At 41.7% G+C, this 18,320-nt stretch overlaps 2 protein-coding genes across 9 annotated transcripts in view; one reads left to right on the forward strand and one right to left on the reverse strand.

Annotated features, from left to right (window-relative positions):
• Positions 1-44: 44 nt before the first annotated feature.
• On the reverse strand, positions 45-12,278 carry LOC121688385 (leucine zipper transcription factor-like protein 1). Of its 2 annotated transcripts, none has more exons than XM_042067941.1 (10): positions 12,066-12,278; positions 10,971-11,095; positions 10,563-10,757; positions 3,015-3,072; positions 2,607-2,669; positions 2,399-2,464; positions 1,907-1,984; positions 1,576-1,740; positions 1,219-1,322; positions 45-1,063 (listed from the first exon to the last, which is right to left on the reverse strand). In XM_042067941.1, the coding sequence occupies exons 1-10, from the start codon at positions 12,066-12,068 to the stop codon at positions 1,045-1,047; spliced, it is 876 nt and encodes a 291-aa protein (XP_041923875.1). In that variant the 5' UTR covers positions 12,069-12,278; the 3' UTR covers positions 45-1,044. The 2 variants fall into 2 exon arrangements, with proteins under 2 accessions (XP_041923875.1, XP_041923874.1); XM_042067940.1 differs by having other exon boundaries at positions 1,576-1,752; positions 12,066-12,275.
• Positions 10,755-18,320, forward strand: part of LOC121688377 (dnaJ homolog subfamily C member 13) — a 50,211-nt gene continuing 42,645 nt past the window's right edge. For 4 of the 7 annotated variants that reach the window (XM_042067909.1, XM_042067911.1, XM_042067912.1 and 1 more), the window contains exon 1: positions 17,997-18,018. Coding sequence is in view for 1 of the 7 variants with exons in the window: in XM_042067910.1 (XP_041923844.1) it covers positions 13,006-13,031 (26 nt within the window). In the remaining 6 variants the exon portion in view is untranslated. Of the gene's footprint in view, positions 10,775-12,539; positions 13,032-14,189; positions 14,368-17,996; positions 18,019-18,320 lie in introns of those variants that run through there. The other 3 variants (XM_042067915.1, XM_042067910.1, XM_042067914.1) reach the window with 3 other exon arrangements.

An 18,320-nucleotide genomic window follows, 5' to 3' on the forward strand; every position in this document is an offset into this window, starting at 1 on the left:
AACATGAAACGTACAACATATATAGATAATGACAGTAGAGGGAATCCAATCATTCATTACAATCTATTCTTTACAGATCAATGAATCTCTGAAAAGAGTGCTCATACATCTGTGAAAAGGGGTTAACAAGGGAAACAAGCATGACCGCCCCCTCCCTTTCTGTTGATGACTGAGAGGAAACTAAAAACAAGTCAATTTCTCTTCCACATGTGTGAAATCTCACACCCCAGCACAGCCTAGAACTGACACACGGAAAGTCATCTTTGGCCAAGAGTGAAAATAGCTACACAGCTACCAATAGCCATTTAAACAAGTGAGCATGTTAAATCAGAAAAAAAAAACATGGAATGATAAAACTGCTTTTCTGTGGAGATACAGAACATTAGAGTAAAGGCTAGTAAGAGACAATAAATGACTATGTCACAGAAATATGTTCCCTATGTCAAATGGGGCTTGAGGCTACTATGTTCCCACTCAGGCATATTAAATCTTGGGGTGTGGAAGGGCAGAGCCCTTCAAAATACCCTCCCTCCCCAACTGGCATGATAGTGCTTGCAAAGTGCTTTTCAGCTAGAATTAAAAAAAAAAAACTTCCGCAGACATTGCAGAGATTCACAGAAAGGTAAGACGTGGTGTCTGCATCGTCAACAAAAGTACAAATAAAATAGTGTGTCTGTAAGCGAAAACGGTGCCTTTTCCTCCACCTTCATCTACGTCTTCACTACACCTGGTTGCAAGGGTCTAAAAGAGGTGAACATCTACAGAGGCTCCTTTCACCAGAGAAAGCTGCTCTTGTTATAGGCAGGATTGTGATTGATGAGCTGCATTGTTCTTAGAAAGCGTATACATATTCAGATATTTCAGCAATTGAGTTCCTTTTCAATTGCATGTCATTGTTAAAAAGCCCTTTTTTTCCTTCTTCTCATAGCCCAAAGCCCAAAGTCAACTGAGTTTTGAGTTTTGGAGTCAAACTCCACAAACAAGTAACTTGTAGTTTTCATGAAGAGATGTCTGTCCCTTCTTGGAGTCTTGACTGGTACCTGTTCAGTCATCTGATTCGTACCTGGACAGAGAAACAGGAATATAACAGATTTCATTAAAGACAGGGCAAGGGAACTCTACATCTTCATTAAGCCAAGGTATTCAAACCAAAATCGGATTAACATGTGAGTGTGAAGAAGAGCAAAGATTCTTGCTTGGCTCTGTTGCTTTACTCACTTCTGTAGGCGCCGCCGTAGGTCTTTAATTTGATCATTTTTCTTGGACAGAATCTCTTTCATGTTGCGGTATGCTGCCGTCTCCTGGAACTTTCTGTCCAGCTCCTAACCCGGCAAAAACAAACAAACAAACAAACAAACAGACAGACAACAAACACACATTATCAGCTGTGGCAACTTACAAATTACAAGAAGTCTGTTCACATCGGCTCGGACAATAATGTCCTCACACCAGAATGGTGGTATAAAATGGTAGAAACTCTATGGTGGGTGCGTTTACGGTAAATCACACTGTATGTCTAACCTGTAAGTGTGTTCATGTGCTTGTGTGAGTTTGTGCATGCAGAGAGCACCTCACCTTCTCAGCCAGAGCCAGTTGGTCCTGCACACGCAGCAGGTCATGCTTGGCCGACACCAGGTTCTCCTGCAGGTCCCGCTGAGAGGCCTCCTTGGCACTCAGAGATTTCTGAAACTCGGCCTGCAGGGAGGCCACAGTGTCCTCCAGGCTGCTAATTTCCTGCGACTGCACAGCATACTTTGGTGGTGTGTGTGTGAGTGGGGGGGGGGGTTTGCAGGTGAAGACGACGAGCACAGTATCAAACAACAATTACTTCCTGTCCACACATCGACCTCATGAAGTCAGACACTGTTAGGTGTGAAATGCTGTGTGTGTGTGTGCATGTTTTTACCTGCTGTTCCCCCTGGGTCACCTGCAGATCTTTCAAGGCTCTCTCCGCCTTGGACCGCTCATCCAGAGCACTCGTAGCCTGTAACAAACAATAGAGAATGGAGGGAGCTCAGAGATCATCAGAATCTTCGCACAGAAAATGTCATTCCCAACCCTGTTTTTCTTGTAGATCAATACATTTATCATCTGTCCCTGACCCACACGTCCACCCATGAAAGCATCCTTCCTTCCTTCAATCTATCCATTCCAACAACCTATCAACCACCTATTCAACCACCACGGAGGGATCCATTTCCCTCCATTTCATCATTCAGGGTGTGATCCTCTAAGCAGGTCTCTCTAGCTGGAATCAGACCACAGCTGCACAGCCTGGACTTCAACCATGCTTTTATCTGTCAGTCTTTGCCCACGCAGTTTTCTGGCACGTCTAGCTCACATTTCAAAATGATCTTTCGAAATGAGGAAGGCATGAATTCTCACACATCCTACGTACCTGAGACTCTAGAGTTCGCAATCTGGCTTTCAGCTTGTCGTTCTCCTCCTGGAGTCTTCCAATTTCCTGGACAAGTAGTAAATGATTCATATTATGCTACTTTTGTTCAGATTATACGAGTATTACACTAGTTTTGCTGTAACTCAGTATGTAATAATTGACAAAAACAACATGTGCATTACAGTCACGCAGATTAAATAAAAGTTACCTTGTTCAGCAGTTCTGACACTCCACCTTCATTTAGTGGGGCTAACTTTGGTCTGTTGATCTCCTGGTTTGTATAACAATAAGGCAGATTGGTTTGTGCTCATTGGTTAATAATGTAGGATAGATCCACAATGATGATGTTCATGCCATAATGTCCACATAGGGTTGATCTCTGAGAATAATTGAGCCTATACTAGCATTTGATCAAATGCTGAAGTGGAAGCTGCACTAGTTTACGTGACAGCATGAATAACCACAGAAGTCACACCCAGAACTAAGTATCATTTATGGTCTTATTTCACTTTTCATTTTCATATGAGTGTATAAGTGGAAATTATACTATTATGAAGGATGCACCACAGACAAGGGCAAATGTACTTATTCTCATCTCTGAGTTTCAGTGACTTACCTTACTGCCAGATTTGAAATCTGCCTTCTCAAACTCAGCAACTTGTTCTAGAAGGTCCCTATAAAGTAAAACATAATGTGGGGATTGAAAAGGGGAAGAGACAATTACAAAAGGTCAACACTAGATAATGAAGTGAAGGTAAAATACATAGTCAACATGTTTACATTGAACTTTGTTTTTTTCTTCTTCTGGAATTTTTGTAAATCAAACCAACAGTCAGACTATGAGATGTAGATGTAGAAAGGGAACAAACTGAACACATTGTCTTTTTCATGGAAAGTTATCCAACCATTACATCGTTCAAAGCATCATCTGTGCAGGCCAGGGAGTAAAAGAAATCGGAGAGAGATAAAGAGAAAGAAAGAGAGCAATCACTCATACATGAACAGGTGCGACTTTCTAAGGCCTCAAGGACAGCAGCCATTCTGAAGGTGGGGGCTGGGAAGGGAAGGAAGCCGGAGGCTGGGGGAGGGGGCCTACACACGGCCTCGCCTGCACATGGCCGTTACGGTTCATTTCATGAGAAAAATACTACACCTCCCCGTTTCCACAGTGGAAGCAGTTTAACACGTACACATAATCTGTGGTAAACAACAAAAACATGCATCTGTGTGTGTGTACTTTGTATTCACAAAATGTGTGTGTGCGCGCGTGTGTGTGTGTGTGGTTAAAGAAGGCCGCAGAGTGTACTATCCCCTGTGTTGAGGGCGTTTTCCCTGCCTCATCAAAGCATGGCCGACCAAAACACCTCCCTGTGTTGGGAAAGGGGTGGTGGTCTCGAGTGTGTGTACTTCTGCTTGTTTCTGCACAGAGATACGTGATAACAAGGTGCAGCGGCAGCAGTGGTGGCAGCTGTCAAAAGGCAGGAGCAGAAAAGCCGTTGCCTGCCTGCTATCATTTGGTTTTGATCTTCTTCTTTGAGATTCTTCTTTTTTTGTTGTTGTTTTGGTTTGAAGTCGTTTCTTCTCTTTCGTTCCCATCGTTACCTTTCAAGGTCACACAAGGTTCAGTGCGGGCTTGTGAGCAGCACGGTGGGGATTGGGCCGTTGCTGGTTCTTTTACTGCCATGGGGATACCGATGTTGCTGGTTCTGTTGATTTTTTTTCTATACTGCTCTTAGCAGAGAAGCAAAAGTGTCATAAATAATTTCCCGCCCGAGATTATTTTGAACAGATAACACAAAGTGTCATGATGCACAGTGGGGATACGATCAAATGCAACGGCTATCTCACCTCAGATTATCAAAACGATCTTAAACCAGTTTTCTCACATCACTACAGTATACCTCTGTGAATGAGACAAATTTACCATATCATCTCTGTACCCCATATCTCACAAGTGGGAAAACCTCTGAACACCAAATCGTTCTTAAGACGTTTACTGGCCCAAACTTTTGGTAATTTGGTAATCAGGACTTAAAGCAATGAATATTTCTGTGCCTGAAACTCTCAGACATTTATGAGGACGTCATATACTGTATTTCAACATCCTATTTTAAACGTACTGGCACAGTGCCTGAACACTTTAAGCCCTGAGTAACATTACCATTCATAACAACTTGAAGAGCCAGCCTTCTGTAATACGTTTTATGCAGTGTCTACAAGGAATGCTCCATCTCCCATTTAACATGTTGAGATCCATCCAGTTAGATGCCGTGTGTGTGTGTGTGTGTGTGTGTGTGTGTGTGTGTGTGTTTGTGTGTATGTGCATGTGATTTATGAACAGGTTAAGTATGGCCTCTGAGCCAGAGGGGACGCTAACTTTATAGGAGTTTTGTGGTTATAATGCTGAAACAAAACTGAACAATAAGTTTCAGCACTTATTGAAACAAAACCTTTCCACTGGTAGTGCTACACAAACATAACCACTCAAAGGAAGGTTTGTGGGTATTTAATGGAGACAGGCATTAACTACAACATGTATAGTAATAATGATTCATCGCCATCTCTGACAACATTATTTTTATTGACTTCTACTATGCTACTATTGTTAGTAAATGCAAGGACACACATAATGAAAGTTATAAATTTAGAAACTTGTGCACACCCGAACAGAGCTGTTCGACAACAAGTTGACACAAGGGAAATGGAAAATGCAAGTTATTCTGATTAAGCCACAAAACCCTCCCCTGATGAGACATAAGAAAAAAAGAAATCGAGTTGAAATATGTGGTGGTCTGTGCAGTTGGTTCTGTGCAGTTGCATTAGCTTTTCTTCTTTTGAACCACATGCAAAGGATCAGTGGGCGGCACAAACTCTCTCACACTGTAACATCAGACAGCATGTGGGCTGCTGCATGAGAGGAGCCATGAGTTGACCTTTTCACCCGAGGTCGTTTCACCTCTGAGGTGTACAGGGAAGACGTTGGTGTTGACTTTGACCGAATCAAAACAGCGTCGCTTTTCAGTGATGCCATGCAGACGGAGCTCGTACAGAGTCGTGTGCTTCAGTTGCACAAACACAACATTTGGAATAAGCAGTTGGGACTGTTAAACGTGCTATGGTCATTTTCTCTAAACTGAAGGGAAAGAAAAGAAAGCAAAAGGATTGACGATGATTCATTTTTATGATATTAAAGTCCATTATATGTGACAGTGGGCATTTTAAAACAGTTTTTTATGTCTTTTCATTTGGGCCCCAAACCTTACCATTCCTGTCAACACTCCCGTTTTTCCCGGTTTTCTCCCGTATTTCAAGGCCCAGGTTCCCAGCACCCTCCCGTTTTGTTTTTTTTCTCCCGGAAAACTTCAGTAATTTGCATGGCCATCAAACTTCATTTTAAAACCATTGATCCATTCATTTTTTCTGTTAGTCTGACAACTTCCAGGTTGCCAGACATACACGATCACTTACTTTCAATTTCAACAATTTTGTCGTAGGCTAAAACCTGGCAACCCAAAACCCAAATAAGGAAGCGGGTGCCGACTGCACAACCGGGCTAGTTGAATTGCCTACTCCAGAACTAGCTGTTGTCAAATTGTTTGAGATGGCTATTCATGCTTTTATTTCTTCCCGCCTAGATTACTGCAACGCCCTATATGTGGGCATTAGCTGTTCCTCTTTATCCCGCCTTCAACTTGTTCAGAACACTGCAGCCCGCCTTCTAACCAAAACACGAAGGTGTGAGCATATTACACCAGTGCTTGCATGCTTGCCATTCACTGGCTCCCTGTCCGTTTTAGAATACATTTTAAAGTTCTTTTATTTGTTTTTAAATCTTTACATGGTCTGGCCCCACTGTACATAGCAGATCTCCTGAAGGTGCAGACATCCTCTAGGGCTTCTAGGTCTGCTGACCTAGAAGCCCTATTCTATTTTCCATATTTTTTTCCCTATTCTATTTTCAAAGCAGGCCTACCTACAGGCATGTAATTGGGCTACAGGAATAGCATGTTTGAACGGGCACTGCACTAGTACTTAAAATGCAGAATAAACATGATTTCTAAATTTCTACATAACAGAAATAACCTGTACTGTGGTGGTGGGTACTTATAAAAACTATAACTCTTAACTCAAATACTCAAAACTATGTCAAAACTCCTTTAAATCCACCATTAACATTTAAGCATAATGTTTAATGTGCGCCCACATGCTTGGCTGGTGTGTGGGACAGACTAACTGAAAGCAGTGACCCTGGTACAGCCCAAAACAATGCATACTGTACGTGCACATTGGTGTCTCCAAAGTGTCTTGCTTCCGTGTCTTACTAATGTGGACACATTTCTCTGTGCATGAGGTCAATCACTCCATCACAATGTGTTGCATGAGTACTTAGTCCTCTGTAGCAACACCTACTTCACATTCCTTATTACCTATTATTTGCAAAAACGTGACATAAACTCTCATTTTATCAACGGGTCTCTAATTGTTTTATTCTCTGTGAACACACAGATTAAAATGTATAAGTATATATAAGTATATATACTTTTTTGATCCCGTGAGGGAAATTTGGTCTCTGCATTTAACCCAATCAGTGAATTAGTGAAACACAAACAGCACACAGTGAACACACAGTGAGGTGAAGCACACACTAATCCCGGCGCAGTGAGCTGCCTGCTACAATGGCGGCGCTCGGGGAGCAGTGAGGGGTTAGGTGCCTTGCTCAAGGACACTTCAGCCGCAGCCCACTGGTCGGGGCTCGAACCGGCAACCCTCCGGTTACAAGTCCAGAGTGCTAACCAGTGGGCCACGGCTGCCCCGATGTGCATCTGTGCATGTGTATTGCTGCCTGCTAAAGCTATGAAGCGTAATTCACACTTCACGCACACTCAATTACACCACAAGCCACTGTCTCGGAATCTTTTTTATATTCTTTCAGTTTTATTTCAAGGTTTCCAGGCCACTCATCGCATCGCCTTGATATCTATATGTATATAAAACTAACACATTTTTAAGTGACCACACTCTCTTGACTAGTTAATTATAACTTCTATTATTGTTATATGTTTGTTGAAAGAGTCCATGAGTTTCAATGCATCTTAGATGCTTACAGCTTTGAATATGTTCATTGCCATTTTCTGATCGATGTTCTATATAGCTATGTGGTTAGCAAATTTCACACATCAATATAAACTTTGTTGTTTTACTGTGTTTCTCAATTAACAAAAAGTCTTTCTATACGCTCATTGATACACTTTGCTCTTAATGATGCTTTCTAGTGTTTGATCACCCAGAATGCCTGAAGCCTGCACCAAAAACTGTACTGTTAGGGTAGATGTTAAAAGAGTAAGTTTTAAAGTCCGCACATCCAAATGTCTGACCTGGGAGCAGGACAAACAAACGACCAGATAGTCTTTTCTATCTCCCTGATTACCCGAAACGTCACGGAAAAATAAAAATAAAAACAAAAACAAGTGGGAGCAGAAAACCCTGGTTGAAGCGGTCTTTTTCTCTTTTCTATAGGGTAGATGTTAAAACATGGAATGTACGTTTACACTTTACTTGACAGTATCGACATAAGAGTGACATGACACTGTCATGAACGTGTCATAAGCAAGTCATAAACGTTTATGACATAACATTCTGTTATTAAGTGATATTCGTTTTTTGTCATAACAAGTTAGGGTTAGGATTAGGGTTAGGTGTAGGATTAGGGTTAGGGTTCATGTGTCATGACAGTGTCATGTCACTCTTATGTCGATACTGTCAAGTAAAGTGTTACCGAGTGTTATTGGCATGGTTTTATTTCAGTTATCCCATTAGCTGGTTTGATTTACATTGAGCTCAATGAGCATAGAAAATAAAACCATGCCAATCTCTAGGTATGGTGTATGTATGGGTATGTGATGATGTGGGGCTATTTTATTAACTTTCCAAAAGGTGATTTTATATTCCTCTTTTTAGTGAACTTTAGAGGTGCCAGTAATTCTGTATATGGTCCGCTAGCAAGGTTCGGTTCTCCGGCGGTCCACTGGCGGGTTGCAGACAAATTGCCTAAAATCTTTTTCATTTGTTCAGTTATACTCCATATATCCTTTTATAAACTTTTCTTAATATTCATGACAAGTTAAATTTAAAGAGATGGTGGTCCAATGGCGGACCACAAGTGGCATACCACCAGCGGTCCGCTATCTGCCAAACTCATTTTGCTGTCTGGGTATATATATATTATATATATATATATATATATATATATATATATATATGCTTGTCATATAATTAAAATCATGGAAAAGTTTATTTATTTTAGTAATTCCATTCAAAAAGTGAAACTTGTATAATGTATACATTCACTTCACACAGACTGATGTATTTTAAGTGTTTATTTCTTTTAATTTTGATGACTATAACTGACATCTAATGAAAACCCCAAATTCAGTATCTCAGAAAATTAGAATATTGTGAAAAGGTTCAATATTGAAGACACCTGGTGCCACACTCTAATTAGCTAATTAACTCAAAACACCTGCAAAGGCCTTTAAATGGTCTCTCAGTCTAGTTCTGTCTACACAATCATGGGGAAGACTGCTGACTTTGACAGTTGTCCAAAAGACGACCATTGTGAAACAAAAATAGGGGGGAGATTCACAAAGACTGGACTGCAGCTGGAGTCAGTGCTTCAAGAACCACCACACACAGAAATATGCAAGACATGAGTTTCAGCTGCCACATTCCTTGTGTCAAGCCACTCTTGAACAAGAGACAACGTCAAAAGGATCTCGCCTGGGCTAAAGACAAAAAGGACTGGACTGCTGCTGAGTGGTCCAAAGTTATGTTCTCTGATGAAAGTAAATTTAGCATTTCCTTTGGAAATCAAGGTCCCAGAGTCTGGAGGAAGAGAGGAGAGGCACAGAATCCACATAGCTTGAAGTCCAGTGTAAAATTTCCACAGTCAGTGATGGTTTGAGGTGCCGTGCCATCTGCTGGTGTTGGTCCACTGTGTTTTCTGAGGTCCAAGGTCAACACAGCCGTTTACCAGGAAGTTTTAGAGCACTTCATGCTTCCTGCTGCTGACCAACTTTATGGAGATGCAGATTTCATTTTCCAACAGGACTTGGCACCTGCACACAGTGCCAAAGCTACCAGTACATGGTTTAAGGACCATGGTATCCCTGTTTTTAAATGGCCAGCAAACTCGCCTGACCTTAACCCTATAGAAAATCTATGGGGTATTGTGAAGAGGAAGATGCGATACACCAGACCCAACAATGCAGAAGAGCTGAAGGCCACTATCAGAGCAACCTGGGCTCTCATAACACTTGAGCAGTGCCACAGACTGATCGACTCCATGCCACGCCGCATTGCTGCAGTAATTCAGGCAAAAGGAGTCCCAACTAAGTATTGAGTGCTGTACATGCTCATACTTTTTATGTTCATACTTTTTAATTGGCCAACATTTCTAAAAAATCTTTTTTGTATTTGGGTTTTTTTTAGTTGTCAGTTATAATCATCAAAATTAAAAGAAATAAATATTTGAAATATATCAGTCTGTGTGTAATGAATGAATTTCACTTTTTGAGTGAAATTACTGACATAAACCAACTTTTTGATGATATTCTAATTATATGACCAGCACCTGTGTGTATATATATATATATATATATATATATATATATACATACATATTAAAGCCATAAAAAGCCCATATGGGCTTTTTATGGCTTTAATCTAACAGGAGTGCAGAGAGTGACAGGAAGTGAGTGGGAGAGACCTGTATGGTGGCTGTAACCAGTTGTGCCACAGCGCCCCCCCATGGAAAATTGCTCAAAACTCTCTTCTTAAACTTAAATATTTTCAGTGTTAGTTACTCCTCTATTACAGTTAAATAAATATGTTTGGTGTGTGGACAAAACAAGACATTTTAGGACTAATCAATTAATCAAGAAGAAAATAATCGACAGACTAATCGATGAAAATAATCTTTAGTTGCAGGTCCGTGTATACTGCCCATGTTGCACAAAAACTTAGTGCTGAGCTCAGAGCCCATGCTGATGATGAAATATACACAATGCACACCATGCACGGACCTGTGCATTCTGTTGACATGGCTCTTACAATCTGGGTGCTTAAGTCATGACCTCTCCAAGCGGGACTTCCCTGTATTACTGACCTGTTCTCCAGCTCGGAGATGTCACTCTGCAGCCGAAGGTAGAACTTCTCAGCCTGGGAGAAGAGCTGGCGCAGCAGCAGCACATTGGTGTGGGCCATGTTCAGCAGCTCCGTGTCCACCTCCCCACGCACCACCATCTGCAGACCGTCCAGCATTTCAGTCACCTCGTCCACTGTGAATGTGTCCTCCACCAGCCTTCAGGGAGAGGAGAGGTGAGGAGAGGAGATGATTGCTGAGGAGAGGGCAGGGGCTTAGGGGCTTAGGGGGTTAGAGAATGATTGAGGGTGGGGGATTTTAGGGTTCTGGGAAGTGGGGCTGAATTTGTAAGACTTCAAGACAGATAAAAGATTGCACACGGAAACACCTGTATGCTGGAAACACATTAATGTTAAGGAGGTAGCAGCTAACCGACTGTCTTTCAGATCTTGAAAGCAGGAATCAATGGTCTTGAGTCTCAAGGTCCTCTTGGCACGGGCAAAGCGCATATAGTTGACAACTTCATTCTGGTGATGCTCATTGAAACCAAAATCACCCTGTAATAATGACAGAAAAATGGGAATGCTCCTCTAGAATCTACAGGTCAGCAAAAAGTACAAATCCACATTGTTTTGTATCAATAACCCATACCAAACATACCACATAATATATGCACTGAGATAACAACAAAAAGCTCAACCGAAAAAAAAAATGCATAATACAAAGCTATGTTCTTCTATGAACTGCAGAGGGCACCCTAGTCACATTTCAAGGTGTTTAGGTTGTTTGAGAACTGCATCGCATTCAAGTGTAGGCTAAGTCTTATTTAGTTATTTGTGACACTGGATATCGGCGGACTGGACGCATTTCTCTTTTAGTTAAATATGTAAAGAACATACAGCTTAATGCTGTAGTTTATACAAAAAATAAGTAGCCATGCCATTCCAGCTTCGATAGTGTTTACTGGGTTTCAAAAGCAACATGTGGAATCAAACAGACGTGGGTTACTTCAGTTAAATAGTGTTTGTTTGTAAGCCTGCTTTGTCTGAACAGTCTGAACTACTTGCACAACACGATTGTATCATCATAGTCCAATAGAGCACTGCTACATCTGCTGACAGATGTAAACTCGGATTGCTAGCGCTTGCGTCAAATTGAAACACTGTTGACATGTAAACTTCTACTAAATAATTTAGCAGGCTGGGAAACATTACTGTTAAGGATAGAGTAACGTTAAATGCTTTACAATGCGTTTTAGCTATCCCTCGCTAGTTACAAAATAACATAGCTTGTTGGAGAAACAGTATATCCCATAACCTCATCCCGCACAGCACATTGTAACATCCTGTTTTTTATTAACATCACCCACAGTCGCCTACATCTAGCATCATTTTCATTTATCGTTTAAAGTGACTTTAAGGGTAACAGTTCAACGCTATTTTGACTAATCTTACTGTAGCCAACCATCAACTATGACAATACGTTAACGTTACATGCAGAGACTGGCTAGCCAGCTAAGCTACTTACCATTATGTTTTCTACTCTAAGCACTCGTGTAACCAAGGAGTTTCTAACGTTAACGTACACTGCAAAATGTTCGTTGTAAAGTGACTAGCAGTGGAGGCATACAACACCCTCCTGATTGTATTAGCACTAAAACTAGATGTTAGCCCACTCCGAGCTAACTGGAAATTCCTCCTCTTTTTGAGATGGATGGAGTGTGCTTGGAAACGGAATTAGCGTCATTGCGTTACCAACCAACTTACAGGGATTTGACCCGTCTATGATTTGCCCCAGCTGGATTTGCTATGCCCGAGGTGTGGGCCTACGTGGCTCAGAGGATGTGTCGCAGAGCTGCGCACTATACAATTGAGAAGATACAATCATTGATTGAGCTGCATTGTACTATGGTAGAAACTGTGGATTGCAGGCCTGCTCTACCGAGCTGAACTAAAAAATAAGTTAAATTGATCTGCTCTAGATTTATTTGGCTTTCGTTTCAGAAAAGAGCACTAGGCCTAGGCTACAATTTCCAGATTTGCACTTGGTAGGCCTACCGTATGTGTAGGCCTCTAGTGTTTTTGTGGTAGACGCACACCAATTGTTCACGTTTAAATGATCTAGTTAGGAACAAAAACAAGCTGTTTGCTTTGATATGAGTTCCATTACAGACTCTACCCTTTTGATTTCATGTAAAGAAAAGAAAAAAGTTCAGAATATGTCACGCTTGTCTTTTTTCACTCATGAGTGGGAGAGTGAAGTTGAGTCAATGTCTGTTTTGTTTTCAGCGCATCCCTTGGGAAGCATGAACACAAGTCTTTTCTCAAGTGTAGGCCTATGTTAACTCAATTAGGCTAACGGGCAGCGCATGTTTGACCCCCCCTAGATCAGATGCTTCATAGCGTGACCGCGCTGTGCTATTCCTCTTCATATCACTCCGTCTGCAGTCCACAATATATAGGCCAATATGTTTCCCCTTTACCTTCAGTCGCAGTGAGTATAAATACATTTACTATATTTGGATAAGATCCAGGTGCAGAGTGATAAGAGTGTGTTTGTTTTTTTCTTTAAAAAAGGGGTTGTAGATATTAAGTAATTTACCATTTTCATGTAGGGTGTCACATTCAGTAAGATTTTGATGATGGAAAAATAACAGGCTTGATTTATGAGTTGTTTTCTTGATTCACGTGTTCAAGTTAAGTGTGAAGTGTGACAAGGGGTGAACAGCAAAAAAGCCGTGTGAGCAAAAGAGATGTCAGACAGACTTTTAGAACGTTGGCAGCGAGGTTATGATATTATGTTGCTTATTTGTGTTTGGTGCATCTGGAAGCATGGCATTACACAAATAAATCATTTGAACTGTGAAAAAAAAAGAAACAAACGGACTAAAGGACTTAAACGATAAAAATATGGATCTTTTGGATTTAATATGTAAATCCAATATGAAGTGAAGCGTATTTAATAGTGGTAAACTAGGCCCATCTGCTTCTAGGCTTTTTACATGCATATTTCACAATCCTAGACGTCCCAGTTTTACAAATAAAGCAGACCTAGCCCTCAATGTTTCAGTCCAACATTACGCCTTTGGGGGAAGCTAGTAGACCTACAAAAGAGCAAAGATCCTTGATTACTAACCTTCAACCCTCTCAGAAAAGAGCTTAATGAAAACTGAGCGGCCAGGCTTTTTGCTAGTGTCAGACAGCGGTTGCATTTCATGAGTAGAGCAAACTGATTGAAATGTCAATAGGCCTAGAAGTAGTAGCCTAAGCCTACTTATACAAATAAACTCAGTCTGAGTGTTGTTTAATGCATATTTTGTAATAGGCTAAACATAAAAAGTAGGGTACAGATTGTTCCAGTTGCACAACATTAAAGTCGAGCAATTAGGCTAACCATTACTTTTAACCTCTCATTTAATTCAGTAGGCTATCTCTGACTGTTTTAACAGGTCGCTTAGTCGTTTGGAGAAATTTGGTAGCCTACATTTTCCGAAAGAAAATACACTCATTGACTAATAAATATATTTTGAGGGTTAGCACTTCTATCTTAACTACAAATCCACGACCACACAGACACTAGCCCTAGACGTCGGGTTGCTTCCTGGCTATCCAATCAGCTGATAGACCCATGACAGGTTAGTACTCTGCGCCTGCGCTCTCTTGCACTTGAAGCAGAACGAAGATGGCAGCGTCCTGAGTTTCTGACTGAGGGTAGCGCAGTTGATCAGCCACAGCATCGATTTGGGAAAACAAAACACAAGCAACAACGCACATTGGAGGGTGGGGGGTTAAGGGACGGAATACATTTGCTTCTGAAACCGATCATCCAGGTAAAATTACATTCTGGCTTCAACTGTCTTCTTTGCATTGTAGCCTACCTTCATTTGAAATTCCTCGACTGGTTGCAATGAATCCAGTCAGCTAGCCTAAGCAACTAGAGCTAGCATCAACGTTTAGCCACCCTCTCAGGCAGTCATCCGTTAGCCATAAACACCAAGACAGTGCGTAACATAATTTGTACATCAAGTTACTTCTGAAAGACTAAAACACAGCATTTCTGTGCCAAACCACAGTTACTTTTCCCTTCGAGCTTGTCACGCCTTACTAAGACTTTTTTTCAAAGTTGGGCCGCTTGCTTAATGAACCTAACCTAGCCTGCTATTGGGATAACGTTAGCTAAAATGGATGGCTTGTCGCCGCATCATCAAACTGGGTGTGATGAAATTAATCGCCATTGCATCTGGCAAAGATTCTGTTTGTGTAACAGGAGTAGCCTACACCAGTTGAGTAATTAATTTGCTTGATATCAGTTATGTTACCGATCGATACCACTACTCAGATGTGGCTAAGAATCAGGATGCGTTTTAGCTAACGTTAACTTCTTTTGACGTCAGAGTTTGACACGTTTTGGCTGTGCCTTTACAGCGTCACCTTTTTTAATCTGGATATTGTTATCTGAATATTTGTTTGAATAAGCTAACTCTTCGCTATCGATGAATATTTTACGTCAGCAACCATCATTTGCCTGCTGGAAGCAGCTTGCTGTTATCGAGAGACGGTGTTACTAATCAAGTTAGTGACAGAAGGCGACAGCGCCCTCCTATAATGATGTGCTTACTACCGAAGTCTCTGCAGCCGTGGTAGCATTGTAATAGAAACATGTAATTTAAGTTAATGTAAATCAGTACATTTTCAGAGTACAGAACAACCTCCTGCGCTATATGCTACCTCTATCTCTCAGTTGCAGTAACGTTGCTCTTGCAGGAATCATCCATCCTTGCAAACCAACTTTTTCGTTTTTCGAAGCAAAGTGATCGGATTCGATTCTCCATTGGAGAGGGTGCTTCATGGCATTTAAATTGTGGTGAAAATTAGCTGAATTGGGCTTAGGCAACTGGTGATTTGGATCGTATGGTTCTAGGAAAACCTAAACAATATGTCTAGTATATTCCCATGTTTTAAGAGAGTATTTATTTTTATTTAACGAAGTTAGTTCAATTCAGTGCTTTATTATAATTTAGGACGGGTTGTAGAGGCGTTATTCTAGGTTTTATTATCTATGTGTATGTGTGCCCTTTACCTTCGCCCCACCTTAGAAACACGATGCTGTCACATGACACATGGACGTTACCGTTGCCTTTAGACGCAAAACTGGGAATACTTTGATTTAGGCCGAGCGTTCTCTTCAACTCACCCATTCAACACACCCACACTGAGAATACTCAGTAGAATTGCTTTTTTTTTTTACTTACTGCTGCATGTTTATTCAACCACGTGTTACATAAGACCCGCCTGTATGGCTTGTATTTCCCCTTTGTAGTGTGTAAAATTATTAAGAAAAGAAATCCTTTGAAAAACAGATTGTGTTATACCATGTTATGCTGCTGTCATTCATTACAAGGTGTGTGAGTGTCCCTGCCAGTGTTGCCAATGTTTTTATAACAATATTATTTATAGTGTGTAAATTACTTTGGCTTTGTGGTGCATGGTATCTTCTGAAACCAGGGTGGTGAGCAAGTAGTAAATGCATCACTTTCATCAGATTATGTCTTGTATGGAATGTCTGTTTGAATGACTCCAATATTGTCAGAGATGGTCTTCCTTCCCTCATTGTAGACATTAATAAACATCTACTTCAATTGGCCCTTTGGTCTGAAGTGAAGTAGTGTTGCCTCTGAGTCTGAACATTATTGATTTACACTTTCACTTTTCTGGTTTTACAGTACTCAGTTCTAGACGGAAGCAGATAGAATAGTAGATTTGGATGGAAAAGTGAGATGAATGTAGAAACAGGCCAGTACATGTATTGCAGGCTTACCTGTCTTGTGCACAATGCCTGTGAGTAGCGAGTGGGCAGCCTAGATGGATAAGTGAGGAGAGGTCAGCTCAGAGTCCTGGCCTGTCAGAGAGGTCTTGTGTGTCAGCCACTATTGATCCATGCAAAGAGAGAGCCAATTACATGGTCACATCCTGGAATGATTGCAGTTGTGGGAACCCCCCCCCCCCCCCCCCCCCCCCCCCTCTCTCTCTCTCTCTCTCTCTCCAACTCCCTGACATACACCCCATTGTTTACCCCTTTTTCTCTTTTTTGATGTTTCTTTTTCCCTCCATTTTTGTCCCCTTCTTTCTTTCCTAGTGTTCTCACATGCTCTTTCTCCCTCACCGTCTCAGTTTCACTCCCTTTTTTCTCACATGGTCTCTTGCATTTTTTGTCTCCTCAACCATCGGCCATTCTTCTCCCTGCTCTTCTCCTCCTTCGGCCTTCACTGCTCTGAGCTCCATAATGAGGTGGAGTGCCCGAGTCTCTATGGCATCAGAATGAGTTATGTGTCCATTACAGTAGCCTATACCCTGTTGTGTGCTGAGTTTTTTTCTCCCCCACAGTGAGACTGTAATTTACCTCAGAGTAAAATTGTGGCGGTGAAAGACCGTTGTTGACAGTAGTTGGGGCATAGACTCTATCTGCTGTCAAATGTGGCAACAGTGAAAGCAAAAATCCTTCAATATTTCATATTATGCACTTCTCAATTTCTCAACAATTATTAACAAGCATGCATCTAAGATCAGGGTTGACATATGAACAAGCCCTCACTGTAAGAAAAAGAAGTGTGCATTCAGATGATTGACATCGAACATAATTGACATCCTCAGGCATTTCTCCTCCTCCAGTCATGGCTAGTGGGATCGGGCAGTGCGCCTGAACCCCTAGCACTACTACAGCCAGGGAGTGTTGTGGGCAGGGGCTCCCATCTGCTTGTTCGTTTGGCGGAGGAAGGAAGAGTGGAGTCAGGCGTTTCCAGCGGTGCTGCAGAACGCTGACGAAGCCTCTGCCTCAGCTTCAGCCTCAGCCTCAAGCGTGCGCACACCGCTCCTGTCAGATTATCACCCCTCCGAGACTGAAGAGGTGTCGCCCTATCCATGGCCTCACCTCTTCCCTCTTTTCTCCCCTCTCTCACCCCTGGCTCTGGAATTCACCCTGTTCTGCTGTCGTGTCGCTCTTTTTTTCCTTCTTTCATTTCTTTCCATCTCATTCCTGTTTGCTCTCCGTTTCACTTTGTCTTTTTTCATGATGCACCCCCCCCCCCCCCCCCTTCTGTGTCTTTTCAATGTCAGTGGTGCAGTGTTTCAATTTGACTTGGGTTAAGGAGGTTTTTGGATAACCTGCCTTGCAAGCAAACCCAACTGAAAATCTCTAGAAAGCTTTTTCAGTCACATGTGGCTATTTCTCCTCAGCAGAGAAGTGTTCACATGGCGTTTCCACTCTTTCTCCTCCACACTCTCTTTGTGGCACGGCGCCATAGTTGCACTGAGCCAAAATGCCTCATGAGTGAGATTTACCCCAAAACACGTTCTGAGATTTGCTAAACGACACATTCAAATAGCAGTCATTTCACTTCACAAGACCACAGCATACTTGGTAGCTCAAAACTTCCAGCCATGAAGCAGCCCTTGGGTTATCAGTCTCTGCTATTGACGAAATGGTAATTATACATGCACCTGATGCAAATGCAATAGATTGAATTCCTTCACCTACAAGCTTTGGCAGCGTGGAGCGTAGATGCTTCAGAAATGAATAATGAGATCAGTCAATTTGATGTGGATGGCGGATGGGCCGATTTGGCGTTGGGGAAATAAGCTTTCTCCACATAATGGAGTCTCGTTGATGTTTGTTTACATTGCAACCAATATGGCAGGTTGCCATGTTGGCCGCATCATCTTTTGAGCAGTGTCTGAGGAAAGGGATTTGGGGCCGAGGTGCAAAATGTGTCTTGAGTGTGTGAGG

This window comes from Alosa sapidissima, chromosome 17, assembly GCF_018492685.1.
Source record: "Alosa sapidissima isolate fAloSap1 chromosome 17, fAloSap1.pri, whole genome shotgun sequence".
Lineage (NCBI taxonomy): Eukaryota > Metazoa > Chordata > Actinopteri > Clupeiformes > Clupeidae > Alosa > Alosa sapidissima.

Coding starts and splice junctions, on each gene's coding strand:
- LOC121688385 (XM_042067940.1), bottom strand. Junction 2,670..3,014: donor ATTTCAAATCTGGCAGTAAG/GTAAGTCACTGA, acceptor TATACAAACCAG/GAGATCAACAGACCAAAGTT. Junction 2,465..2,606: donor TGTCAGAACTGCTGAACAAG/GTAACTTTTATT, acceptor CTACTTGTCCAG/GAAATTGGAAGACTCCAGGA.